This window comes from Danaus plexippus, chromosome 2 (assembly GCF_018135715.1).
Source record: "Danaus plexippus chromosome 2, MEX_DaPlex, whole genome shotgun sequence".
Classification (NCBI taxonomy): domain Eukaryota; kingdom Metazoa; phylum Arthropoda; class Insecta; order Lepidoptera; family Nymphalidae; genus Danaus; species Danaus plexippus.
Genome location: NC_083537.1, coordinates 747,041 through 773,689, shown reverse-complemented (window position 1 = coordinate 773,689; position 26,649 = coordinate 747,041). Strand labels below are relative to the sequence as shown.

At 32.5% G+C, this 26,649-nt stretch overlaps 4 protein-coding genes across 6 annotated transcripts; 2 read left to right on the top strand and 2 right to left on the bottom strand.

The window, feature by feature from the left end:
• Positions 1–352: 352 nt before the first annotated feature.
• On the top strand, positions 353–6,091 carry LOC133319226 (uncharacterized). The gene is made up of 11 exons (XM_061522856.1): positions 353–803; positions 864–996; positions 1,854–2,012; positions 2,086–2,155; positions 3,237–3,297; positions 3,803–3,893; positions 4,115–4,247; positions 4,328–4,384; positions 4,470–4,531; positions 4,605–4,629; positions 4,703–6,091. The coding sequence occupies exons 1-11, from the start codon at positions 570–572 to the stop codon at positions 6,078–6,080; spliced, it is 2,403 nt and encodes an 800-aa protein (XP_061378840.1). The 5' UTR covers positions 353–569; the 3' UTR covers positions 6,081–6,091.
• A 19-nt stretch (positions 6,092–6,110) lies between these two features.
• LOC116765379 (uncharacterized) lies at positions 6,111–10,707 on the top strand. The gene is made up of 11 exons (XM_061522849.1): positions 6,111–6,728; positions 6,805–6,925; positions 7,017–7,175; positions 7,405–7,471; positions 7,552–7,624; positions 8,238–8,754; positions 8,923–9,058; positions 9,282–9,353; positions 9,429–9,478; positions 9,558–9,600; positions 9,667–10,707. The coding sequence occupies exons 1-11, from the start codon at positions 6,258–6,260 to the stop codon at positions 10,688–10,690; spliced, it is 2,733 nt and encodes a 910-aa protein (XP_061378833.1). The 5' UTR covers positions 6,111–6,257; the 3' UTR covers positions 10,691–10,707.
• A 90-nt stretch (positions 10,708–10,797) lies between these two features.
• On the bottom strand, positions 10,798–22,661 carry LOC116765329 (uncharacterized). 3 transcript variants are annotated; one of them, XM_032654778.2, is made up of 6 exons: positions 22,522–22,661; positions 15,112–15,226; positions 11,992–12,189; positions 11,602–11,832; positions 11,259–11,462; positions 10,798–11,113 (listed from the first exon to the last, which is right to left on the bottom strand). In XM_032654778.2, exons 1-6 carry the CDS (start codon positions 22,530–22,532, stop codon positions 10,967–10,969), a joined length of 906 nt encoding a protein of 301 aa, XP_032510669.2. In that variant the 5' UTR covers positions 22,533–22,661; the 3' UTR covers positions 10,798–10,966. The 3 variants fall into 3 exon arrangements, with proteins under 3 accessions (XP_032510669.2, XP_032510671.2, XP_032510670.2); XM_032654780.2 differs by having other exon boundaries at positions 11,602–11,826; XM_032654779.2 differs by lacking the exon at positions 22,522–22,661 and having other exon boundaries at positions 15,112–15,237.
• Positions 22,662–25,647: 2,986 nt separating this feature from the next.
• Positions 25,648–26,614, bottom strand: LOC133318874 (uncharacterized). Its single transcript, XM_061521282.1, has one exon. The coding sequence runs from the start codon at positions 26,522–26,524 to the stop codon at positions 25,790–25,792; it is 735 nt and encodes a 244-aa protein (XP_061377266.1). The 5' UTR covers positions 26,525–26,614; the 3' UTR covers positions 25,648–25,789.
• Between the last annotated feature and the right edge of the window lie 35 nt (positions 26,615–26,649).

Sequence of the window (26,649 nt, the reverse complement as noted above, 5' to 3'; positions counted from 1 at the left end):
ATTAATCATAAAGTTTATATTAAATCACTCAGCTCAGCCATAGTATCAAAGCTCGTTCAAAATCGATGTCAGGAAGTTATAAAGACTACGTTACGTTAAGTTAATATTATTTTCAACTTTTTTAAGTCTAGTTACTGGGTCTTTGGTTTTCAAACCCCATAATTTTTGAGTTTTACTATACATTGCAGCTAATAGGAGCCACTTTCTAACTGTGCCATCATTGTTTTTTAATTTTTCGCTCTTAAACACATTACTCTGCATCTTTTAACTTCTTTTTCGATGGACGTCACTATATTTGACAAAAATTGAAAGGTAATAAAAATTTTATTGACATTGAGTAGGTGTACCCATCACAGATGTTTTTTTCAAAATATGTATATTAAAATTATTATTTTATGAGTAGATTATGACTTCATCAAGAAACATTAAGCGTTTTGAAATTGACTTCACTTTGTGCAAAAAAGCACGGGCTAAAATTATAAATAGTATTAAAACATAAAATTTCATTAAGCGATACTTTGGAAAAGTTTCAATAACCTTTAAATTTATTGTAAACCGTTGCCTTTATAATGGTGAAAAATATCATAAATGTACATTTTGTATCACTATGCAAAAAAAAGAAGAAATTACCAAAAGTTGATCCTCCTCGTCGCGTCGTTGTACGACTATCTGAAAGAGAATGGTTTAAGAGAAAATTCCAAAGAGAATTCGATATACGATTAAAGAGTGTAATTCTTTCTAAGATCAAGAAAAAATATGAAAAAAAACTAGCAAGGCGTAAAAAACTACGAAAATACCATGAGGTGAATTTAAAAATATATTTGATTTAAAGATTTCTGTTTGTATGTTTGTTTTTGTTCCAGCCCCCCCGACACCGTGATTATCCAGATATTGTTTGGGATGGATCACATTTGAAGTCATGTATTTGTTTGTCATACATGCATCGCTGTGATTGTACGGAATACATCGTTTTACCGAGACGTTGCATCCCTTATGGTAGTAAAATATTGTGCTACATAAAACATTACTTCATCATTAAGGTTTTTGTTGATATTTTTTAAGTTATATACAGGGTCTATACGAAAAAAATAATAATACCGCATTATGTATCCTTTGAAACGAAGTACGTATATGTAAATATATACAAGTTTGAATTTGTAGTTAGGAACCTAACATGTTTTTCGTTATTTCTAAGCTTTTGTCTAAATGTCTTAGTGGGCTCCTGGGAAAAACAAATGTATTGGCGTAACTTCCCCTATAAAAGTAGCTAGATATTATTTGAAAACGTTCAGCGACTTTAAACTGCTCAGAGATGAGCACAGAGACTGTCTTTTTCCGCTGATCTGCTCTGTCGGTAGAGAGCGGGCGGACAGAGCCGAGACTGTGTCCGCCGCCTGATTATCCAGACTATCGAGCTGAGGAAAGGGGGATAGAAGCTACTCTCTCACTTCACGTAGACCTACATCGTAAGGCTGCTCACATTACTCGAAGCGCCCTTATGAACTGTGTGGGTAATTTCATCAAAACAACACGCTCAAATTCGCAAGCGAACCCCGGGCGGACCCCTAGGGCGATGACAGTAATTGTTGGAGTTTAGTGGGTAAGCCCAGGTCGTTGACGGAGAGTCCCACACACGCCACCGGCTCCATTCTTAGGTTGAAGGAAAGTAATAAATAGCATCCCCAACGAAAAAACAATAATGGGGTCTAGGGAACCAGACGTTTATATAACAAGCATATACAAATTAAATTTGAAAACATAATTTTATTTAAATAAAGTCAATCGTAATATTCTTAAAAATGATTGCTGATAAGACCGCACATACAAATACTTTAGACGTTTCCATTATTTAGGGACATCTAACAAATTATTGCCCGTCCTGAGGGTATTTAGAATGTTGCTGCGTTTAGAAGATGTGAATTTAAATTTACCGGACAAACCTTTCGTGACGAGGTTGATAGAACACATCGAGATAGAAAAAAAAGTGGAACAGAAACTAAAAGACATGGACAGTGAGTTACGTCGCAGTAGACAACACAAACGCTTCACAGACTTTTGCTGTTAATCACCAGTTTACCGTTTCAGGCGACCGCGGACTGGAGTTCTGCATCATGAGATGTCACCATCGGTTTAAAAAGCAAGACAAAGATCATCCGTGCGTATTATGTATACTAGTGTAGATGTGTGACATCAGTATAATTCAGACTCTTGCGTCATGATTCTAAAGGAAATCCACAGTAGGGGATTTAAGTTTGACGGCGCCCTAGGCCCATAACGACTTGGCGCACTTTATGTTTCGTAACAGTATATATTAGACTGGGCCAAAAATAGCACATTTTTTTTTGTCCCAGTCTAATGTGTGTAAAATAATGAAAATAATAATAAATCTAATATAGGAATAAATTAAACTTTTATTTTTTTAACAAAACAATTGAATATAGAATTAATAATAAATTACTTGTACTTAACACATAAATCATTTTTATCTGATTAATCATAATGTAATAAATTTTTTTCTTGCTTTCGTCTTTGCAAAAATATCAATGACCTCCTCATACTTAATTTCTTAAACCAATTGTGCTTCAATGATTAGTAGTGCAAGTGCATTGAGTCTGTCGTACTTCATACTTGCACGCAAATAACTTTTCGTTCTTTTCAGGATGGAAAATGATCTTTATCCCGAATAATTCTTTGCAGGAATACTCAGATAAATGCGCAACGCAATATTGTATTCGGACAGATATCGTAAAGTTCCCTTGAATGTAAAACGCACTTAGATTTGATGCAGATCGTGTATCTTCATCCTTACTTAGTCGATTTTTAATTTTAGTCATCTTAAAAATTTTGGCGCCCTAGGCCCAGGCCTCACGGGCCTAAGCCAACATCCGCTACTGGAAACCCATGGTTAAAATATCTTTTTAGGAAAATTTCTGATATCCAAAGTATAACACTAACTTCCGTTTGCTATCTGGAAGGACTTTACAAGTTGGGCAAATAAATTCTACGACTCAAAACTATACGAATATTACTATATTATAGATTCTATGTTAATTCCTATAGTGTAGTGAACTTACTTATGTACTACACTATACTATGAGTACTCATATTTTGTATAAACGTCATTTTTAATTGCAAATAATCTTATTGAACTATTTATTCCTTACCTTATAACAAGCTCTAGTTAAAAAACATAATCTTTTACCTATTATTTCCTTTTAACAAAATTTATTTTCCAGATACTTTAAGCTGAGGCAGAATTTATATAATGAAATCAAGTACCCAAACATACCCCCGAAAGTGAGTATTAACGTGCCTAATAGAATATTAAAAACATTTTATTATGTGAAACATAAATTTAGACCTCTGTTCCTCTGTTTAGAAACATACGAAGACATTTTCTTATTGAAATCATGATTTCATCAAAACATATTCGAGTGTATGAATTTCATTTGTACATATAATGCTTGAGAAAATTTATAACACGTGCTGACGACATCATGTAACAAATAATGCCATAGTTAAATGATTCAGGTTAATCGTTAAAACATAACAAACAGCTGTTCAATATGGACGTACTACAAAAATTTATCCTTTACATGCTCTCGGGGGTTGTACGCTCGTTTCAATTATCTGTATTTAATAACGCGGTACAAGCAAGTTTTTATAAATGAAGAATATATATAATATAATTTTGGCAACAGAATCCACGACAGTATTCAGACTATTTATAAACAATCTATCTGCTCTACGTATAAAGAGGATTTAGTGTTTTGTTTATATTATTTTTATTTCAATATCTCAGCCTGTTCCACTGCCGCCGCCTCCCAAGCCGAAGCCGGTTGTCAGGGGCCCATGGATATCAGACTCTTTCACAGAAGGCTACTATCGTTCAGGTTTGAATAGAAACGGTGGTTCTGTTAGTTACAATATATTTTAAACCTACCACGAGTCTCACTTGCTGAGTCCCTTAGTATGATTTTCCATTGTCGAAATAAACACCTAAAAGTTAACGGTAAGCTCGAAGTTTCAAAATCTTACTAAGAATACTTATTCACTGTGAAAACAGAATTTGTGATGACCCAGCTGATATTGAAGTTCGTATTTTTGATGACAGGTGGCACACAAGCTACGACAGACAAAAACGGTGAATTTATCATAGGTAAATTTTCCCATATTTTATTCGGGAGATATTCCCCTTATGTTCAAGATATAGAGGGCGCAGGACTGTGTTTGAACTCATATCAAGAGTAAGAATTCATTCGCACAAGTTTTACATTGAGGAGGTTTATTATTTTCTATTTTAATCTGTATCTCACTCTTGTTATAGAATAAAACAGAAACAGAAGGTCATCAAACAAATTGAAAATCTGTTAAGTTTGACAAGGTAAGTTCAGAAACGCGAGGAGATAAATAATACCACACAAATAATAAATAAGACTAAAAAAATTTAACTTAAAACCTCTTTGCAGAATGAAGGATAAGGTGTCTAAGTTTACATTAAATTTTATGACGTCGATTTTTGAGATTAAAGGTAAACTTTAGTTAAGTATTTATTTTAGATTCTGTGGTGCTCATTTTTATTTTACTCTTTTTATTACTTATAGATCCTGGAATTCCGATGAATGAAGTGTAAGTTTATTTTGAAATATACATTTTTGTGTATAAAAATATAAAATAATAATTTTAATATAATATTTCGTAGTGCCACACAGGACCCTCCACTTGGTTACTGTTATAAGTCCATAATTATACCCTCAAAAACTGGATTTGTGAGAGAAGTTGGTTTTGGAGGATGTCTTCCTTGTAAGGACGTCAAAAAATCTCAGAAACACGAGCGACGTGTCTCAGACAGAGACGTCATTACGAAAGATGAAATCAACAAACCGATATCAGATGAAAATAATAAACATATAAATGAAAACGAAATAAAACAAAATCCAGACCCTGTCGCGAAAGAAATGAAAAATGATCCTAAGCTAAAAGATGCAGATCTTGTATTACAGAAACCTTTAATATCAGAGGTAAAGCATGTGCGAGATGAGTTACTGGGTTCTGTAGATGAAAATACTGAAATAAAGGAAGGAATTCCCGTAGCTTCGACAGCTGGTGAAAGCAAGTTAGGTGGTGACAAAAATGAAGATATAAAATATAATAATAGTGACGATAACAATATACAAACAGTGAACCCAAAAAGTCCAACACAAGATGATAAACACGTAAATAAAAATATACCAAAAGCACAGAACGTCACCAAAGATACAAAAATAGTTTCAGGAGGGAAATCAGTTTTAACTGACGCAGGGAATGACGGTGTTAAGGAAGTAAAAATTGCTTTTATGGACATCAATAATCAACGACAAAGCTGCCCGGTATTCAGAGATTCTGTAAAGTCGAAAGATAACCTTCATAACCATCTGGAACCAAACGTGTCTCTTACCGAATATATTGGAAATTTGTTGGAAGATATGCTGACTAGGGGAATCAACCAATGTGCTATAAAGAAGGAAAGACAATTTTACCAACAGAAACACCAAACAAGATCTGATGAAGAGTCGTATACTAAACTGAGAGAGGATCTCCTGAAAGCCATCGAGAATATAGTTCTTAATGCGAAACCGAATGCTTCCGAAAAAGTGGAAACAACTGAAACAAAATTAAATATATATGAATCCATACAATCTAAGTTCATACTTAATATGTTCTTGGATTGCGTAAGGAAAAACACGCGGTCACTCAAACAAAAACTCAAAAGAAATGACGAAGAATCCTTAAAATCGCAAATAACACGGCTGCTTAAAACAGAGGACGCTAAATTAAAAATAAATAATTTGTTTGAAAAAATTAAAAGAACTCTGATATCATTCTTAAAAAGCCGTCAAGAAAAAATAATAATTATCACTAAGAATTTTTTGAAATTAAAACAGTCAAATATAGATATAAACCGGTCGAGCGATGTCAAACGTGAACGGAACCCAGAGGTGGACGCGGCGCGAGAACTGTCTGAATCGACAGTAACAATTGTCACAGTACCACAAAGTCATAGCTCATTTGATATTTTGCCAAGTAATAGTAAAAAATAATCTTTAAATCATATTATACTGTACCAAAACACACAATAATTTCAATATAAATAAGTCTTGTTTGGAGACGTTATTTGGGACTTACAAAGAAGTAAAACTCAAGTGTCACATTCAAATATACGTCAATAATTCAATCGGAAAAACTTTTTTCAAAACAAAATATAGGATAAATCAAAAATGGATGGGTGTAAAGGAGAATGTACAGGGATAATCAAGGTTCCATTCGAATGTAAATCTGATGATATCAGTGTAAAAGAACCGGCAGTGAGTGACGAGGAAAGTGAACGCAGGTCTGTTAGTTCTCTTAAAACGAGCGAGGATAAGGAGGTTCCGGTCAGGGAAGGGTTACTTAAAAGAATTCGGAAGAGATTATTGGAGTTCAGAAGACGTATTAAAGAAAAGAAAATCGGCAAGAAAAAAAAACCAAAGCCCGTGAAGGCGATTAAAAAAGAAAAAATTAAGAAACAAAAGGAAACAGTGAAAACTATTAATCCCGAGGAGTTTACAGGGGATAGGAAGTGGTTGTGGGAAGAGTTTCAAGTGGACATCGGAGTCCCTCGGCGGTCGGACACGAAACCATCGGCAGCGCTATGTGACGTCCGATACAAGAGATTTATTAGGTTCGTCCCAGAATCATATTTTTATAATGTAAGTGTTTTGTATTTTTTAATAATAATAATATAATGCTTACATGGTCCCTCATGTTATGTTATAATAAATGCAGGAACCGAAAAAAGCAGACGCTGTGTTTCTGTCATCTAAGACCCCGATAAAGAAATGTTTGTGTCCTATTAGAGAATGTTTTTGTATCGACAATTTTATGCAGAAAAAGAAGCGTGTCCCTGGTACTTGATATACATTTTACAATCGAGAATTCTACTATGAACGATATGTTAAGAAATAAATTAATTATTATTAACATTCCTGTATTTAAAGGTTGTTGTAGAATTAATCTATACGGATATATAGACATACCGCGTCTGCATCTGTTCGACCTATGTTCCAAAAGACCGAAAATTAAACCTTACATAGAAAAACTAGAAGCAACGGTGGACAGTTTGAGACCGCCTATGGGACTTCGTAGCATGGGGAAGGGTTAGTCTTTTTAGAATACTTACACCACTGTTTTAACATAACTTTTGCATGTTTTCACTTGGTAATTTTTGATTCCTCTTCACTCTAAACTCATATAATGTAATCATTATTTGATACAAAACCCAAATATTTAAAGTAATTTCATAAACGTGTATTCAAACTGTCTCTTTCAGTTGTCATCGAAAAAAAACAAGAACTTTTAAAATAAATATAACTGTTTTCCTTGCAGTGAATAAAGAATTTTGCATAACGAAATGCAGGAAATGCCTGGCGAAATCCGGGTTCCAGCATTTTCAGTTAGTTCCCATTTAATGTTATCATCTTATCTTTGATTTCATATAATATCATTTTTCATATCTCTTATTTCTATCTTTAGATATGTACCTACTTTTCCTAAAACTCATAAAACTATTGATGACGAGAAAAGCAGTCAGCATCAAAAGGACGTGGTAAGATTATGATAGGTATACACAAGATAAGATCCAAATAGTCTCCTTCAGCAATGTTTGAAATATGTTCTTACATGACTGATAAATGACGAGCGTCCTTCTTTGAAGGGACGTAGTATCCATCAAAGTTGTTTGCCGGCTTGAGCAGCAGCTTGGTAAATATGGTAGAATATTATTGATGTTAAAGCGGCAGCCTCGTCTTGGGGCGAAAGTTTTAGCTATGCGTTTACTGAAATATTCCTAATTTTAATGTAAAAAAGCTTTTTTTTTGGATATTCTAGTAATAGGATTATTGTATATAAAATCGCCGCGAAGTTTCTTTTAGAGAAAGGGTTTCGTAAAACGTAATACAAGTGATACAATCGATATTCGCATTACTTGCGATCTTAATAAAGTAAAATATTTGTGGTTTTTGTTTAATGCCATATTTGCGATGAGAACTAAAACAATAATTATCACTAATTTGTTTTTTCAATTCATAAAACTGAAAGGATCAATTTGATAGAAAAAGACAAAAAAAATCGACGTGTTGCAGTATTACTTTGAACATGCTACTACACCTTACATAACTTATATCTTTAATATCTCAGTCAATTTTAAATAAAACACGTAGGTGGACGATAAAAAAACAAATGGAGAGAAGAAAAATAGAAGAAAGGTGAGTCAATTGAAACAGCTTAAAGAACCTACAAAGCTAGAACCAAAAGAAAAACAAAAAGAAGATCAAATCGAAAACCAAAAAGAAGTATCAAACGAAGAACAAAAGGCAGAACAAAAGGAAGAACCAAAAATTCGTCGAGCAGAAAACCAAACAGGAGATCAAAAGAAAAAAACGAATAAACAAATACAAGAGGAACAAAAGGAGGGACAACAGAAAGAACAAAAAGAAGGTCTAACGGAAAATCAACAGGAAGAAGCAAACAAAACACTAAAAGAACAAAAGAAAAAGGAAGTAAACGAAGAAAAGACGGACGAACGAGAGGAGTTAGAAAAGGAGGGAGACAAGGAAGAAAATATAGAACAAAAGGAAGAAAGTGAGATCAAAAATGATGAGGAAAGAAAAGAAGATAAAATTAGGGAAAAGAGTGAAGGAAGGAGGAAATTAAACTGCAATTCGTATTCCTGCACGGGTGAGAGCTTCATAATTAACTTTTGAAATTATTATTTATACGTTTTGTACTAATGATTTATAAGTCTCTTTTACTGGTTGGGAGAGACTTTCAATCTGTGGAGGATGGTTTATAACAGGCGATCGTGGTAATTGTAAATGTGTAAAATATATAAAAACTATTTTTCAGTTTCGACTCAGACGGAATTTGGACCGAATGGCGAATTAGACGTAATAAAATTCTCACATTTATTATTTGCAAGCGTAGAAAAAATTATTTTGCCCGATATAACTGGAAAAAAGCTGTTCCTATCTCAATGCAAATAGTATGATTTCTATATGTTTTATATTTACTAATAATTATACGTAGCTTTATGGGACCTCCCATCAGAGCGGTGATATGTGTCATTATGCTCTAAGGATTTTTAGTTGAAAATATTCTTAAGCGTTTGCTATTAATTTGGTTTTATTTGTAAAGTGTTAAAAACATATTGGATTTTTTTTTACTTTCATTTAATTGAAATACATTCAATTAATTGTTTTTCTCAGCGTCCCCGATTGTTCCACTGTCGATTCTGACGTGACGCTCATAAACATGGATAAACTGCTGGATATAAACGAGTGCGTAGTGCTGTTAATAAATTATTATTTGTGACATTTTCCATATAACTACAGTCCAATAAATACTGTTTTCAGAATCAAATGTCGTCTATCCAAATTAGTATCTTCGATCTTTGAACTTCAAGGTAAGAGTGGTTAGTTATGAAACATTTAATTAAAAATGAAAATAGGAAAAATTAATAACATGTTTACTCGCACATTCAGATCTACCGAGGAAATTGAACAGAACCAAGATTCCCAAGATTCGGTTGGTACATTTTGAAGTGAATTTTGTTGCATTAGTTTATATTTCATTAAATATATTTTTTGTCAGCTTTGGCTCATTTATGGGTTGTGACAACGAGACCTGCCCAAAAACCCAACACTCGGATAAAAGCACAGTAAAAAATAACCATATTAATTATGATAGGAACATATCAGAAATAATAAGAGGAAAAGGGATTGTTTATGAGAATAAAATGAATGAATGCGAAAACCCTAACTGTAATGAGCTTCAACCCAGTGATGCTTGTGAAAAAAAAGCATGTGTTGTGGAAGTTAATAAAGTAAGCGACGCTAATGTTAATACACTACCGGGAAGCGATGTTATACCATGCAGTGATATTAGTGATGGAAAATGTAAAAACAAAATTAGCAAGGCAAGTGAAAGAAATGAAAATAGCTCACAAGAAATCCGCGGAAATGTGGAGAACAGTGACAATAACCATGAGAAAATATCCAGCCTCGACATGTTAAATGAAGCGAAAGAAAATAATCCGCAAGAAGGTTTTACAAAAACAAAGGTAATAATAGTTAAACTACCTCCGGAAGATAAAGTCTCCGTCCAAAAGATTACAAATACAGGTGACTTTAAACTAAACATTTGCCCAAACGAAGATGCAAAATCTCAGATTAGGTTTATAAAAGAAATGACCGCAAATAATGATGACGATACACTGAATGATAACACTAAGACATCAGACGACAAGCAACAAGCTGCTATCAGGCGACGATCAGCTGCTATCAGAAATGATAATGAAACAGGTTCACTAAAGGAACCTGACCGAGATCAAGGCTTCGAAAGTCGAAAAGATTCAAAAACATCGAAAGATAAAAACGACTCCATGGAGAAGGTTTTACCCAAAAAGGGAACGTATACTTTTTCTTCGACATACAGATGGCTCATGGACAAAATATTTCCGTCCGATCAAATAGAAAAGAAATTATCTTCCAAGTGTTCCGCAAACGACTCCAAGCTAAAACTAAGGAAATCAGGAACGAGCGAAAGAGAAGTTTTTTCAATGAGATACACCAGCACTGCCAGCATACAGAAGAGCTCGAGTGCGGGAAACAATTAGGTCTTTTGAATTTTGATGTTCTTTCGTTAACAAGAAGATAACGGACGGGGTTACAACCCGCGACGTGTGGGTGTGGTTCAGTTTGTTTGTTTAAATAAAAAAAGATATAAAAATCTTAAAAACTTTATTTTCTTAATTTAATTTAACACAAAGACTAGCTTATATCTAATTTGTAACTCTCTACAACGGTATAAATAAATTTACATAAATATCGAAGGGGCTCGATTTCAACATCGACACGGCCGTGATCTGGCCGCGCGCTGTCCGCTTCGGGTTTTAGTTGTCGAAGTCGTAGGCTGTCGGCCGCTGTGGGCGTCGCTGCACCAGCGGGATGTTGACCTCTTCGGCTGAACGGAACACCTGCGCCGGCGGACGAGCGGCAGGCCGGGGGGCGGGGGGAGCGGGGCGGCGGACCGGCTCCTCCTGTTGGAAACATTAGAATTGATCGGCCAAGCTCTGTAGCAATACGAAGTATTGTTTTTGCAGCAGACTGAGAAAACATTTTTATTTCGTAATATATAGATGAAAGCAAATTGTAAAGAATGTCAGCATGTATTATTCCCCTGACCTCCTCTTCCTCATCTCTGTCGTAGCGGTCGTCCCTGTAGACCTCCTGCGGGTAGTATCTGTCGGAGTACTTGAGGGACACGTTGGGCTTGCGCTGCACCTCCTCCTCGTTGATGGGTCGGTACAGGTAGTCGTTCACGAAGTGGTAGCTGGACGACTTCTGGCAGATGTTGTCGTGAGTCGGCGGCATACAGATCAAGTGGACCTGTGAACAACATTTTAATGACCACATTTAACAAATTGTTTTACCAATAGTAATTAAACTTATGTCACCAATAAGAGCTATCTGTTTACAGTTATGTTAGGAGAGTTGTACACGTTAACTTTTAAATAGTTATGCTCACTTGGTGGAAGGTGAAACCGTCTGGGCAGATCCAGGAATGCTTAACATTATCCTGGCAGTAGTGGAACACCTCACAGTTGAGGTCCTCATCGGCGTAATATCCCGTGTTCTTGCTGACGCAGTTGAACTTGGATTGCTGCAGCAGTTGTGACAAACGATCCGGCTCCTCTTTCTCTTCGAGTTCTTCTTCTGACTCTTCCTGCTGGTACTTGATAGGTCGCTGTTCCTGTTGCTAAAGTTATTTAAGTATGGAGACGAATTTTATAATAAATTTTAAGAAATTCGATAATTCATTTATTAATTATACCAAGGTACGTAGGTACACCAAGGTAGGTTGGTAGGTATACCAAGGTAAACTCTACCAAGGTTAGTATGGTTTCGTTGATGTTACCTTCCGTTGCAGAGGTCTTTGCGGGCGTTGTTCCTCCACGTATTGTTGTGGTCTTGTCGGCACTATGTACTCCTCGGACTGTTGTCTTTGGTATCCGGCGAGCTCGGCCAGTGAAGGCGTCGGTCGAAACCCTGTCGGTAGAGTGTTGGGATACGCTGCTGGTGTGTTGTAGGCTCGCGGCCGCAAGTTACGAGATTCCTATTGACATGTTATGAATAATTAACGATAATTACGAATACTTGTACACTTGTCCCGACAGACTTACATAAAGCTGCTCTCCGAGATTGTTGAATGATAATTTTGTAATTTAATGGACAATATGCAAACTTTTTAAGTTTATAACCTCCTTGCGTCATTACTATTTACGACAATCGTCATTAACGGTCCATGGTGACACATAATAGTGTGAGGTGAGATCTTTGAGTTTTAATTATTGTGAGTGGGGTCTAGGGTCATTGCGTAGAAGTGTTTAAAGCTTGCTAGTATATATTTTCGTATTAAATATAACGTCTGTAAGGTTCAAACTCGCACTAAATATTTTTCAGTTCAACAATATCATATGCAACAAAAACTTTAACAGCAATATTCTTTTGATAATAATCCGTCATCGAAAAACCTAGATTACATTGAATTATTTTATGTTTTCTAAAAAAAATATTTTCCAAACATAGGAGACTAAACGGAGGAGTGAATTTAGAAATATCAATCAGCAATGACGTCACTGACGAGACAAACAAACAATACAACCCACTAGTATAGAAGGTAATGTAGCGAGAGACAATGGCGTTACAAAATATGTTAATGTAAATCACATTTAATGTGTTCACTGGTTCCAAATGAATCTATCAGATATGATTTCACAATATAGGTATGTGAGCGTGTACGGGTGCTGTCGTCTGTTGGTTCTTCACAAGGATTAACGCAAATTGAATAATTAAAACAAAATAATGTTAATAAAAATGTTAAGTTCCCTATAAAATATGTACACGAACTACTTACTACAATAAGCACGCCAGTCGGCTTAGTATGAATAAGTTGTAACAGTCGTATCATGGGTGACGGGAGATAATTAAAAATATTAGCTAATGAACCTTCACACTGACAGTTAACAATTAAATTGTCAGTGTGAAGGTTCACGCTTTTTATGTTGTTTCTTTAAGTAGATAACTTTTTAGTTATTTCAATATGAACTCAAGCTCTTTCAAAGTTTGTACATAACATAAAAATTTAATATTTTCTATAGTATGATATGTACAAGTATATCTCGACACGCACACTAGTACATATGTAAGTATTTAGGGGAGTTATTTTTAGCGGAAATATATTTTTGACATTAGTAATCGTAAGTATCGTATACGAAACTATGCGCTACCAAGTACAACACTATTTTTCATTAGCCAGCCTCTCATTTGAGTGAGAATCATCACTAGATACCCATACATCTAAACTAATGATTAAACCTTTTTTCGTATAGCATATTTAAAAAAAAAAATTGAGGTCTTATAAAACCAGATCTATGGAGGTGTTATTCTTTCTACAATTGGTCTATTTATGTAAAAACTTGCAGTCACAGCAATAAGAAATATAACATGCTTAAAGTGAAAGTATCGAGGGCACTATTTATTATAAGAAAGGGAGAATAGCAAGCAAAAGACAAGAAAATATTATTTAACATACGGTGTTTTCCCACGCAATAGATCTCTATGCGACACAACAAAAGGTCTTTAGTATGGAAAAATATAAATCCGCTTACGTAATATTAATTTATAAAGCAGAGTTCTTGTTATAATTTATATTACGGGTGTAGCATCTACATTGTATGGTGTTAAATCTTTCCGCGTATGACACAATGAACAGGTCGGATCACTTCATACGGAGAGTTCATACGAAAGCTATAAACTTTAAACACTATAGTCATGTTCCGTCTTAATATATTATATTATGTTCAAAAACCCAATGTTGTGAAATTTATTAATGTTAAACAGAATAATTGTATAAAAAGTGTAGTGCAATAACACTACTACGTTCTAAAATACACTCCGTTGACAGATATGCGAATATTGACTTTGAAATTATAGAAAAAAAAAATGTTATCACCAAACGAAAGCAGCAAAAAATACATAACGTGATTAAAATAAAAATAAAATCTAACACATACTTTCTACTTTCTCTTTCTATTTAAATACCAAAAGAACAATAAAAAAAAAACTGGCGCAATAATCTCGGACTGTATTTTATATTGATTGCTGTCAAAAAACTACAAGGAGAAATTTATCGCCAGACTAAAATAATATAATTATAAATTGCCGGTAAGATGGCGTATGAGTATTGGGTTTATCAGAAGCGGTCCGTGTTACGCCTTGCATTTATTACATAAGATAGGTTGTATATGTTTTACGTATGTTTTAATAACCAGCCCTGTTACGTGTTCGCGGCTCGATCCCTTTTACAATTTACTTCTTGTGATCTTACGTCAACAGTCACCAGAGACTGTGATATCGAATGCACACGTTGAGAATAAAATTTATTATCATATCTTTTTATCAAACGATTCGGTATTTATGGGTTTTAGCCTTTTTACGTATTTAGACTTAGATTTAGGATATACAGAGGACACGGTTTGCCTATTGGCGAATGGTTGTAATCACTCCGACATTTTAACCAGCGGTCGTTCCTGCTCTCGGGATTATTTTAAATTAAAACAATAATTCAGCATCACATTTGTTTTAACTTTAAAAAGAAGTCTAAATCGTTTCCAGTCGGCCCTTAAATCACGCTAAACGATTAAGACACTCTCATCCTTAGTGTCGGGGTAATATATCTTGCAATTAAAATGTATTTTTTGCGTTATCTTACAAATTGTAAAGAACGTGCTTCATTAATCTCAGCACTAACCACATATTTACTAACTTGACATTACATATTAAGCAAATACTATCAGCTAAGTTATTCGTGTAGTTCCACTATGTCATTATATGTTATTGAACAAAAATGATCATTAATTTTGTAACACTACAGAATTCCAGTACAAATAATGTTAATATCCTACCAAATCTAAAGTTAAACGAAAAAAAACTGTATTTCCAACAACGTAAGTACATATTTGTATGGTTTAATTACCTCTTGTTTCAGGGACACTTGATCGTCGTCCTCCTCCACACCAGCGTCGGGGATGTCGTCGTCGTCTTCAGCGACCACGGCTCCCAGCAGCAGGACCGCCATCAGATAACTCCACCTGGAACACATCCAAAATAAATCTTCACTTAAATCGAATTATGTTTAAACGATTGACTTGTCAATTGCTTAATAGTTACTGGCGTTATGGCATTTTCGTTTAGATCCGTTTAATATTTTAAAAAGTTACTAATTTCAACAACAGAAACGTCAAGGATCGGTAAGGGTTGAGAAAATATTGTTACGTATTTTCATAACGTCGCTGTTATAACGAGTACAGTCATATACAGACGCATTAGTTACAGTACTAGTCTTGACAGTACCTAACCTAACCGCAAGGAGCTCTTGCCTCAAGTCAATAAATTGCCGAGCTGAAGTGCAACGAAAACTGTGGTCAACGTTACCTCACTGCACCTGCAATCCCTCTGAGATCAGCTTTTGAAACGGGTTAAATTATTCATATTAAATAATTTCAAATTGTAAATAGACCAATCTGTATTCAAGTTGCTTGAATACCGTATATTTAAATCCTTATAAACCTCTATATAAAAATAAACCGAACTATATTAAACATTCAATATATAGTTCATAAACTCGTATAGTTATGACATTTATTTTTGAATATAAATAAACTATTTTTCGCCTGTGAATATGATAATATTCAATTTTATTTATGGTGTATGTAGGTTACCATAGACTACTATATTTATAACCGCAACGCAACCCAAACTGGCCGAGGGAGTGGTATATTCAGTTATGGAGTGCCACGAGCAACTTCATGTGGTTACATGATGTTTTTAAAAACAGCCTCCGGGTGATGACTTGGACTCATTTTATTTATGATATTGAGATTACGCAATGTTCTTTAGAAATTTAACGCAAACGAAAAGGAAGCAAGTGTGAATACAGTTACGTGACTCGGATACAAATATTATAATTCAAGAAGATAATACGAGTTTACTTCATTCTGACACCAAAGAACGCAGAACGAATTAAATATCACTTACCTACAATGTTTGAGATGTAATGTTACTAAGCAAAAATCGGTGTTGCCATATTTTTAATACAAAATTAAGAATAATATTTTTAAAATAAGTAACGATGTTTTTTTAACTATATTCTGAAATACAAGAATCTTTTGTTCGGCGTCTCCAGGAATAATAATGTCCGTAAACATTTAAAAGCATTAGATAACGCTTAAGTAATTTAATCAAAAATTCTATTGTGCTTGAAAATCAGACCAATGCTCTGTACTTTCTCTGTTAAAGTCATCGAGTCGTGAAATAATATCTTGCGTACACTTTTAATGTGTTACAACAATCTTCTGAAACGGAGGCAAACTTTTCCCAACGATCACACTGACCGCACCTAATTAATTTTTAACTTATCATTTTGTTAACGATATTTTTAGTCAAGATCTATAATATAATTAAATAATTTGAGCACCTTCTATGTCTATGATTGAATTTTATTAATCTGTCAATGAATTCTTCAAATTAATTGTTAATAGTATCTGCTACTAAATCCACAAAGTCTGTCCTAAATAACTCAACAGATATTTCTGACTCACGAGTCTACAATTATGAATACGTACTTACGAAATTGCATTGTAACTTAAATTGCCGTTTACTTGTGAATTGTAAACATGATACAGGTCTCCATGCATAATATACTTTACTAAGGGTAGATATTATTGTTGAATTTCATGAGGGAATAAAGTAGAAGACGAATTTCAATATAAATTTTTACAGACAGAAGTTGTTTCAGATTTTGAGTATAAATATTTATCGGTAATTCGTTATATATGAACCCTTGTAAGTGAGAAGTGAAAAACAATTCTCTCAAGAGGACCGACCTTGTTACGTTCCAGCTGAACCTATGAATGTAATTTAAAAAAAATCCGCGTAGTATATACGAAATATATTAGTATCATTTAAATGAATAAAACTCGCGAAAGTCCCATCTCATTATAAAAAAAAATAATTTAAAAAAATAACGAAAATCGTCTACGTCTTCCATTTCAGGCAACAGTTCCACTAATCTCTGTTGTAATGTTCCTATAATTTCGTTATCTGAAGCAAAACATAATATTTTCTATCATCATTAAATTTAAAAAAAAAATTCATACACATTCTAATATTTAAATTTTTTCCTTATGATTTTTTTTAAATGAGAACTTACATTGAAGCTTTCTAAATACTGTTACAATTTAAAATAGACAAAATATTATTTTTAATTTTAGAATAAGTAGGTGTAGTGAACAGAATATAACGCGGGCACTGTCATGCGTCAGTGGTAGTTTGGCGGGGTGTTATCGATGAAGAAGTAATTAAACCATTTGTTGGTAAAAAAGTATAGAAATAGCGACTTTAGGAAATATTTATCAACATACCATTCTTGAGGGGATAGTAAAGCGCCTCAATTAATGATAGCCATTTGTCGTTTCCCTCGCCACTCAGAGATGAAGACTTTTAATCATTCAGCCACGATGACCAGAACATGTCATATCAATAAATGTTACGTAACAATTTTTTTACATTCAGATAATATTCTACTTTGAATTTCATTTAATTCTTAAATTTAGAATCTTTTGAAAAATTACATTTTAAATTCAAAATTTTGTAACAAAGGAACACAAAATAAACAAACCATTAATAGAATAAATAAATTAGTTTTTACAAATATACAAAAAGTAATTGAGATCTGACTCAGGAGATTGAGTAAAAAGTAATTAATCTATCTGACCTCGCGTTTCATCACTTCATAATAAACGAGTATCGAATGTTCGAAATTGAATACTTTATTATTGTTGTCATTGTTTTAACATTATAGTTTAAAAAAAAAAAGTGAACCGAATGTATACAGACTATACAGAGGCGACATCGGAAAAAAAAATCACAAACCACAAAGTTAGGAGGAAAAACAAATTACACAAAAAGAAATTATTTAATATTTTTATATGAGAACATAATTGGTTTGGTCATATTTTTAGTTGTTAGAAATTAAATTCGTCTGTCTTTTATATTAGTAATTTTGTTTTTGATGTTTTAAATACACACACATATTACTTGCCCGGGCTGAGATTCGCTCTTATTTTGATCATGAATATAATAAATAACTTTTCTTTAAATTCAACACTGACTCATTATTTAAATATTTTAATTCAAATATTTTTAAAATTATTAAATTTTAACCTATGTCAAATTATTGTCGTAATGGTTTTGCGAAAACTTACCAAAAATTTATATTTTAATTTAAGATCTGTTATTTAGCAGCTGGAAATGTCACTTTATTTAGTAATAGAATATGTCATAACATTTTGCTGTTTTTTTTTATTCTCGTCACAGTCGGGCGCAAGTAATAAATATTCAGAATCAGTGACATGTTACGATATAAGTCCGTTGAGTGACCAGAGCTTGAAGTGCTGATTCAGAATGATTTAGGATTTTTTTCCCCCTCAGATCTCACGCCGTGTGTTGATGCGCCATTATCGCTGGATTTCACTTTCAACTCTTGTGTAATCATTCCCAGTGCGTAAATGAAAAAAATTGGCGCCATAAAAGTTGTTTTGTTATTATAATGAGCCAGACAGGCGTCAAATTTAATATTAGCTTCAATAGTAACATCGCACGGGAGCGATATTTTTAAAAATAGAATCCTTTTAAGTAGAATTAACTTATATATTATTAGTATTACATATTTTACTCACTACAAACAGATAAATCTCCCATTTTATTGATCTAAATTTATTTTGGTAGTTTTATTACATAAAGTTTTGTAGATATTATTCATAATTTGCAATAGGTAAGACAATACCAGCTAAATAAAAATCATTTTCGTTTTATCAATAATAAAACAAAATGTCGTACAAGAGTGTTAACTATTTGCTATTCGTGTTGCATCGCTCACTTTTTGTATTTGGGAATTTGTTTACTATATATACAGAGAAATTTAACATTGAAATGATCAAAAAACTGGATAACACATTCATGTTTGAGTTTAATACAACTTTTGACTTATAAAAATGAATCAATCAATCTTAAACAAGAAGGATTTTCGTATTTATTTTCCATAAAAAGAAAGATAAATCCAATCTTATTGTTTAAATTATTTAGAATCAAAATTGAGTATTCAACATTGTTGTAAAAAGTATCTGATATTATTTTATATTAAACTTTTTACTTAGTTTCAATGTTTCATGAATTATATTATTTTAGATAGGAGCCCCTTAAACCTACACCTGGGTCGCAAGTCCCACGCACTGTTGAAGCTGGTCTCCCTGCAACCTTGACCCTGGACCCGGCACCCGCACGGTGAATCCATTGAATGCTAAGAGGTTTCGTATCTCTTATTTACTCAAGATTATATTTTCATTGTAATAGTCATATAATTTGCTGACACATACTAAACATTCACTTCATCACGTTTCTTACATTTCTAACGATCTTTTTACGTATATTTTCACTATTAAGTCCATTGTTTGTAAACGTTTAGCATTATTTACGATAGCTTGTATTTCAAAGATTCGTTAATAAAAATTGAATGGCGAAATCATTACAATTAGCTCGATATTTAATCTAGATTTTAGAAAGTAGAAAAGGTATCGTGTTCCTATTGTAAAGAATCTACAAGGTCGTGTGAGGCTCGCTCGTTTAATACACCTTAAATAATTTGAACATTGACACAATTTAAATCTGCTTGGCCTGATTCGAGCAGTCAAATTGACAATGGCTGAACAGATTATGTCAATCTGTTGGTCAGTTGTCATTTAAAAGATTATAACCGTGTCTTACCGTGTCTATTGTTGATTTGTTTTTGACTTTGGGCTTTAAACTTAAAAGAACTGAAAATATATAAACGCACATTTGTTTATATAATTTAATATATATGTCGTTTATAAATGTTGCCATAGTTTATCACCCAAACAAATATAACTAATTCTTAGTAGAAAATTAAATGATGAAACTTAAAACTTTGTCTTAACTTTGACTTAGTTAGCTCCTTTTAGTAAATGGTTTGGTTATAACCAAAATGTATATTTTATCGTGAATTTAATTCTCATATATTTGTTATTTTTTTTTTACAATTATCATATGAATGTATGTCAATGTTAAAACTATTTTTGGCAAAATCGTAATGTAATAGTTTTTTAGAAATCCTAATTTTTGATGAAGTTTGTTTGTTTCGGTACATGCAATTGTTTATATCGTTAGAAGTGTAGAATATAATAAAAAAAATACAGATATAATAAAGGTAGATTGGCTGGAATGTGTTATAAGAACGTTTAAGGAGCGTATCAACGGGGAGAATCCACAAAATACTAATTAATATTCATTTTAAGTATTACTCAATCATAATAAACATCAAAGTTTCTAGTCATTAGTATGTCAATCAGAGATAGGAAACTAAGATATCCTGGGAATTACAACTTATTACGCTAAACGGCCGTCCGGTCGCTTTATTGACACGTTATTTTAATTAACTTTATTGAGTCACGCGATCAATATATTGAACATCGCTGAAACACAAATTCATTATATATTTCCTTCTTAAAGAAACACCTTGTTATGTTTTTTAGTATTAAAAATGTAGTTGTACTCGTTTGACAACACACGTGACCATTGAACTACTTATGAACGGTTTTAGCCTGTCACTGCACTGATTTATAATCTGTTTCCCTTCTAAACAGTATTTATTTCATATATTAATGATTGTATGAAACCATTAATTTTATTATATATCTGTTGATGGTCTTAATTATCAGTTATTTGGATAGTCAATTAAGAGTGATTATTAAATTAAGTTTGTAATTTAGCTTCTAATTCAATTATTGTGTAACTATACTGAATTATGAATTCTACGTACTAACGTTATTAGCAAGAAAGCTTAATTTGTGCTTCTAAATGTTTTATAATAATAAATTCGGGAAGTATGACAGCCGTTAATAAAGTACTTTTAATCTGTCAAAATTTATAGAAATAAATATCAAATAGCACAGATAAAAAAAAACGGAAGAGTCAATGCACATCATTGAACAGATCGCGTGTTATGTCAGCCGCGAACCTCGCGTGTTTAATTGTCAACAGCCGGTATAAATAGAAACGAGGGAAATATTAATAAACAAACACTAAACACATGCATAACTTTATCAAGGAATACAACGTTTATGTTGGTCAATGATGCGTTTAGTGTTGAGGATATTTTAGGAAGTAATTAAATAATAAATTCGACCTTAGCTATAACAACGTTATCGTAACACAAGAAACCGAAGGTACTTTCTAGTTACCGCTGCACGATTTGATTATTACGATAAAATCTATTGATTGAATTTAAAATGTCTTTTAAAGTGTTTTTTTTTTCTTAACTGGCAAAAGTATTTTTCTTGTGGAAGATTAAAAAATATTAAATAATATGAAACGCAAGGTTTTTAAAAATAAATCCAATATCTTTACCGTTCTCTATCGCCGTGACTTAGTAAATGACGGACCGTGTGATGGACTGCATAAAGTTTTTTCGTGCAAGCTTACATTACATTATTCAACGTCTACTAGCTCGATAGAATGTAATAAGATAAATATTGTTTCCTTACCATGTATAAAAATTATAAACTATGGATTATTATTCATTATCTAATTATTAAGAAATGAAGTTACTGAATTTTATTGTTTTGTTAAAAAATTAGTTAAGTCCTATTTTAATACATCAAGGGCGATGGCTATGAGTTTTGATCAGAGTTAAGCTCAATAGAATACCTTTAATTAAAAAAATAATTTATTACATAAATCCTTTATTATATTAATGCTTTTAAAGCAAAATTTTAAAAAACTATAATGTAGTTTTATGAACCCGTATGTACGAATGCAGATGTCCTGATATATTAAAAAAAAACTCGTATGTACGCAAAAAATATAGAAGAGGTCTTTAACTTGAAGTGCAATTTTGTTGATAACGCGCTATTCACTGTCTCTCACAATTTGAGTGCAGTGAAAGTGATTGATTCAACGTATTCTTTTCGAATCAAACACATTCGGTAGTAAAGTATCGACACCGTCATTATGTAACTATTAACATTACATTAACATCGTATGAAGTAAATCTGATAGTTGTAACTTATTAATAATTATCGTACTTTTCTTTCTAGAATTTCAAACTTTCTCGTAAGTACCAAAAATTAAATCAAATTCATTAGATACGAGACGTCCATAACATATTGTTTAAAAACGTTATTAAACATGTTTACCAGATTAATTACAGAACGAAAATAATAATTGCGAAACAAATTAAACGAGATGTAACATGATGGAAGCACTAGATACACTTAATTATAGATGTAGTTAACGAAACATTGATAATTACCTCATCTTCATATTAAACCACAAAACTTATCGTAATGAACACAATGAAAATTCTTTGAGTCGGGAATGCGCCGACTTCCGAGTAAGACTGCGCGGTCGGCGGGCTTTCTCCCAGATTTATAAGCCCCACACCGCCGCGAAGAAATGCAACGCTTTAGCAATATTACGCGAAACGAAACAATTATAAAAATCACTCGGATTCTGTTATTGGATGAAATAAATGCACAATATCGATTATCTACTATACTAGTGGTAATAAGGACGGAACGGCTATTCATTAGAAAGTTAATTTAGTGGTCAAAATCAAATTAGACCTAACCTCTAATATTATATAAAATCCCATAAACAACTTCCACTTTGGCGGTATAAATTAATACAGCTTGTAAATCAAGTGACAGAAGCGACGAATGCTTGATTATAACAAAGTTGTTTAATATTTAATAAATTTTTGATAATAAAAAATACCTAATTACGTTGAGAACGTAACAATATTGTAATAAAGAAAGTGAAAGTTACATAGAAACTATTTAGACGGAATTTTGGATTTAATAGAAAAATATAAAATAAGTTTTCCACTTAAATTTCTAGAATTAATGATATATGTATTTGAATTTTATAAAGTGACATTCACTATTAAATTTATAGTAAATATTTTTGTATTAATTCAAATAAGGGAAAAGACAATTATTTGCAATATTAAAGACATTTTTATTTTTCTTTTTATATAATTAAATGTCACTGGTGGCTATTGTTATTTTGACATAACCGTTTTGTTTTTATATTATGTAAAAAGAATCTATTTATAAAACAAGTTTAAATTTGTAGGATTTTAATAAAATTCAATTTTATTACTCAAATGTATCTGCATTGATTAAAAATATGTAGAAAGGCGTGTTTTAATAACATATTTTCTTCTGAACAGTTTAAATAGTGAAATTGAATTCTAAATCTTAGAAAAATTCCTCCATGCAAACCAAACGTCAAATATTAGTAATAAACAAGTAAAGGGATCTATCTCAAGGTGACGTTAATAAAATGAAATGTCAAAATTTTATATTCTTCGTAATTTTGAATGATCGAAGCTTTATATATTAATAGACCTTTTAAATTTGGCCGGCAACCAATTCTTAAAATGATTTTATTTAACAAATGTCACGAATAAAAACAATTTGAATATATATATTGATATTCGAATATTTATCTCTATTTTTCATCTGTAATTCCTTATATAAAAGTGGAAAAAAAAGGCGTAGGCGTACTGTCAAAATTCTTTCACAGTAGTGAAATATTGTTATAGAAATAACTACTCAGTTACTTTTTATACGTACTCCAGCTTGTGACACCGAACACCTTAAGACAGTTTTTATATTATTGCACAAACAAAATTATGAAGTTGTTTTTCATTATTATGACGAGGTTGGCATCGTCCGCGAATCTCGCGCCTCCGTACACAGTTCTGAGATACATAACAGTTGCATGTAACAGGTTTTCGAAATGCTATGTACATTACTCATTAAATAACATTAACAGAAGTTTATATTACAAAACATTAAAAAAATTGTAACATTACATAATTATGATATTTCGCCGCATGAGCTAGTCGTTGTTGTAAGTCCTGTGACAGTTTGAAATTAATTTTAAATACCTATCTACAAGTCGCCACTGAAAATCATCCGTGCGTACGACAATGATTTGATAATGCTGAATATTTTAACCAATCTGTTATCGACGCGCAATGTATCCGGCTTGCTGCAAAATCATTTCTTTTATTCTGCTTCGTTGTCACTTAACATGTTACGGCGAAACTTTAGTAAGCTGTGAGATTTGAAACGTGTTGCTATTGATACAGGAAGATAAAAAAATATAATACGAACAGAGAAAATCAAATCGAAGTGTAAATGGTTTCCCATATCCCATATAGACAAATATAAACATGATATATTGAAATATAAAAATAAAAGAGTAACCGTCTGACCGAGATAGAAAAGTAAGTTTTGAAATAAGACAAAGCTTAGATTTAATTCAAAAATAAAAATAAATAATAGGTACCTTAAAATGTTTCCGTAACTTATTACGATATGTACGCTTATTACGATATTATTTTATTACAAGTAGCCATATTTATTTATCGTACATGATTGACTTCCAAAATTATTAAAACTACATATAACATTCATTAAAGTGAAATCTTATCCGTCTCTAAATAACAAGATATTTTTTTATAGTCATGGTTTTTAATATTGTTGACGACATGTGCGTAACCATTTATTTCCAACATTGATCCCCGTACCGGACTTCCAAGTGACGCTGTCAGAACCGATAACCGATAAGGCTAACAGTCCAGATGAAAAAAAACTTCTGACTTACGAAGTGAAGCTGTTTGAAAATATAAAACCTCAAAATACAAAAAAAAAACTGTTTAAGAATAAAAATAATTTTAGTCTTTTATTTACTTTATTTCAATAAACATTTTGTGCTCGCCCATCCTAAACAAGAAGGTAGCTGCACGGTATGTAACAGTGGATACAAGGTTTATTAAAAGTAAGTGCTATCTAATGAAGCCTCAAGGAGTAAACACAACATGTTGTCCCAAAACCAGTCACTATTTCATTTTTTTGTAATCAATCACGACAACGTCACCGTTCAACCTGAACAGAATAAGTGTTAATTGAATTTGACCTACCGTTGACAAGACAAAAATACAAAAAAATATTGTTGACTCCGCTTCCTCAGAATGATGGAGATGATAATTCAAACTAATATTTCGTTTTTGTTACTTACTATACAATACGTAACCGGTTAATGACTTATAAACTGTGCTTTAACAGCGCATGAGGGACATTCGACAAAAAAATCACCAAATATGAAGAAACAGCTACCGCAAATGACGGCCCTGGATAAATCCGGTTATATCTTACGGTTATTTAACCGACTGAGAAAACCTGGTAAATTTGCAAGTAGGAGGAGTATCCTCTACAGGAATATCAAAATGTTCGGTGATTTAGACTTGAACATTTATTACTTTAAAATGAAATTTATATTTTTCGTCAATTAAATATTTTCAATATAAAAATACCCCAAATTTACTGAGTAGTTATAAAACCTAGACACAAATTATTGTCAATAATTCTAGCCTCTTTTTTATTAAACAGAAATATATTGTAAAATTACAAAAATAAAAGTAGAATTACAATAAAATAAAGAAGGAAAATTTTGGATTACTTAATACCAAATTTATTTTCTAATTTATTAGCAGTTACTTTTTACGCTCAAGATTTTGTAAAATATCCCGATGATTTATCTTGCATCTTTTCTAAATTATAAAGACAAGTGCAACAAGGGCAGAAGTAAAGCCGCAGAAAACGTGCTACCTTCGACTTTGTATTAGTTTCTTCGTAAAAGTCGCTATCTCTATACGAGAATTCGCCTTTATGACTGCATCTAGGACGAAAAATATGACAGGCGCTGTTAGTCGAAGTGACTGAATTTTCATCGACGGTCTCAGGTTTTTTTCTATCCTGTTCTGCGTGCTCCCACGAGGACAGAGGCATTAAATATTCTTCCATGTTAATACTGTGTTTCGAAGGCGATTGAGAGTGTATTATAAGCGTTGCTAAATTAATCATTGATGAAGTATTTCTTTGATGTAGTCCGTCCCCCAAAACAACATTGCCTAATTTATCATTTATATCTGTACTTGATCGTATTTTCATTCTTAAAACTGTGATGTCAGAATCGCTCGGCCATGATATAACATCTGGCGTAAAAGATTTCTGTCTCTTTGAACGTAGCTTTTTAATTTTTTTATGATTTTGATCTAATTTAACTTTAGACAGACCTGTTTCCAAACTCTTAACTAGGTTAGCAGAAATAGTGCTATCGGTTTCTGAAGGTAATTTAAAAGCCACTTGCCGAACATTAAAATTGCCGTTAGCTTTTTGTATATCTATGATGTCCTCGATTTTTCTTATAATGTTTTTTTGTTCAACATTCATATTATCCATATTTTAAAAAAATAATGTGGACAATTACAATTTTTAACAGGAATATTTGCCAATCAAGTTGGTTTGTTTTTTACCCAGTTTTTTTTTATAATTTTGACATTGACAATTATCATTAGTGATCCTAA

What these genes read in the sequence shown, in the direction of transcription:
- LOC116765329 (XM_032654778.2), bottom strand. An exon ending in AAGTGTCCCTGAAACAAGAG is followed by an intron (nt 12,190 to 15,111) that starts GTAATTAAACCA and finishes ACATGTCAATAG; the next exon opens with GAATCTCGTAACTTGCGGCC. An exon ending in ACAGAGATGAGGAAGAGGAG is followed by an intron (nt 11,114 to 11,258) that starts GTCAGGGGAATA and finishes TGTTTCCAACAG; the next exon opens with GAGGAGCCGGTCCGCCGCCC.
- LOC116765379 (XM_061522849.1), top strand. Translation starts at nt 6,258, where the DNA reads ATGGATGGGTGTAAAGGAGAATGTACAGGGATAATCAAGGTTCCATTC. An exon ending in GAAAAAGAAGCGTGTCCCTG is followed by an intron (nt 6,926 to 7,016) that starts GTACTTGATATA and finishes CTGTATTTAAAG; the next exon opens with GTTGTTGTAGAATTAATCTA. An exon ending in TCCGGGTTCCAGCATTTTCA is followed by an intron (nt 7,472 to 7,551) that starts GTTAGTTCCCAT and finishes TTCTATCTTTAG; the next exon opens with ATATGTACCTACTTTTCCTA.
- LOC133318874 (XM_061521282.1), bottom strand. Translation starts at nt 26,524, where the DNA reads ATGGATAATATGAATGTTGAACAAAAAAACATTATAAGAAAAATCGAG.
- LOC133319226 (XM_061522856.1), top strand. Translation starts at nt 570, where the DNA reads ATGGTGAAAAATATCATAAATGTACATTTTGTATCACTATGCAAAAAA. An exon ending in AATCTGTTAAGTTTGACAAG is followed by an intron (nt 4,385 to 4,469) that starts GTAAGTTCAGAA and finishes ACCTCTTTGCAG; the next exon opens with AATGAAGGATAAGGTGTCTA. An exon ending in GTCGATTTTTGAGATTAAAG is followed by an intron (nt 4,532 to 4,604) that starts GTAAACTTTAGT and finishes TATTACTTATAG; the next exon opens with ATCCTGGAATTCCGATGAAT.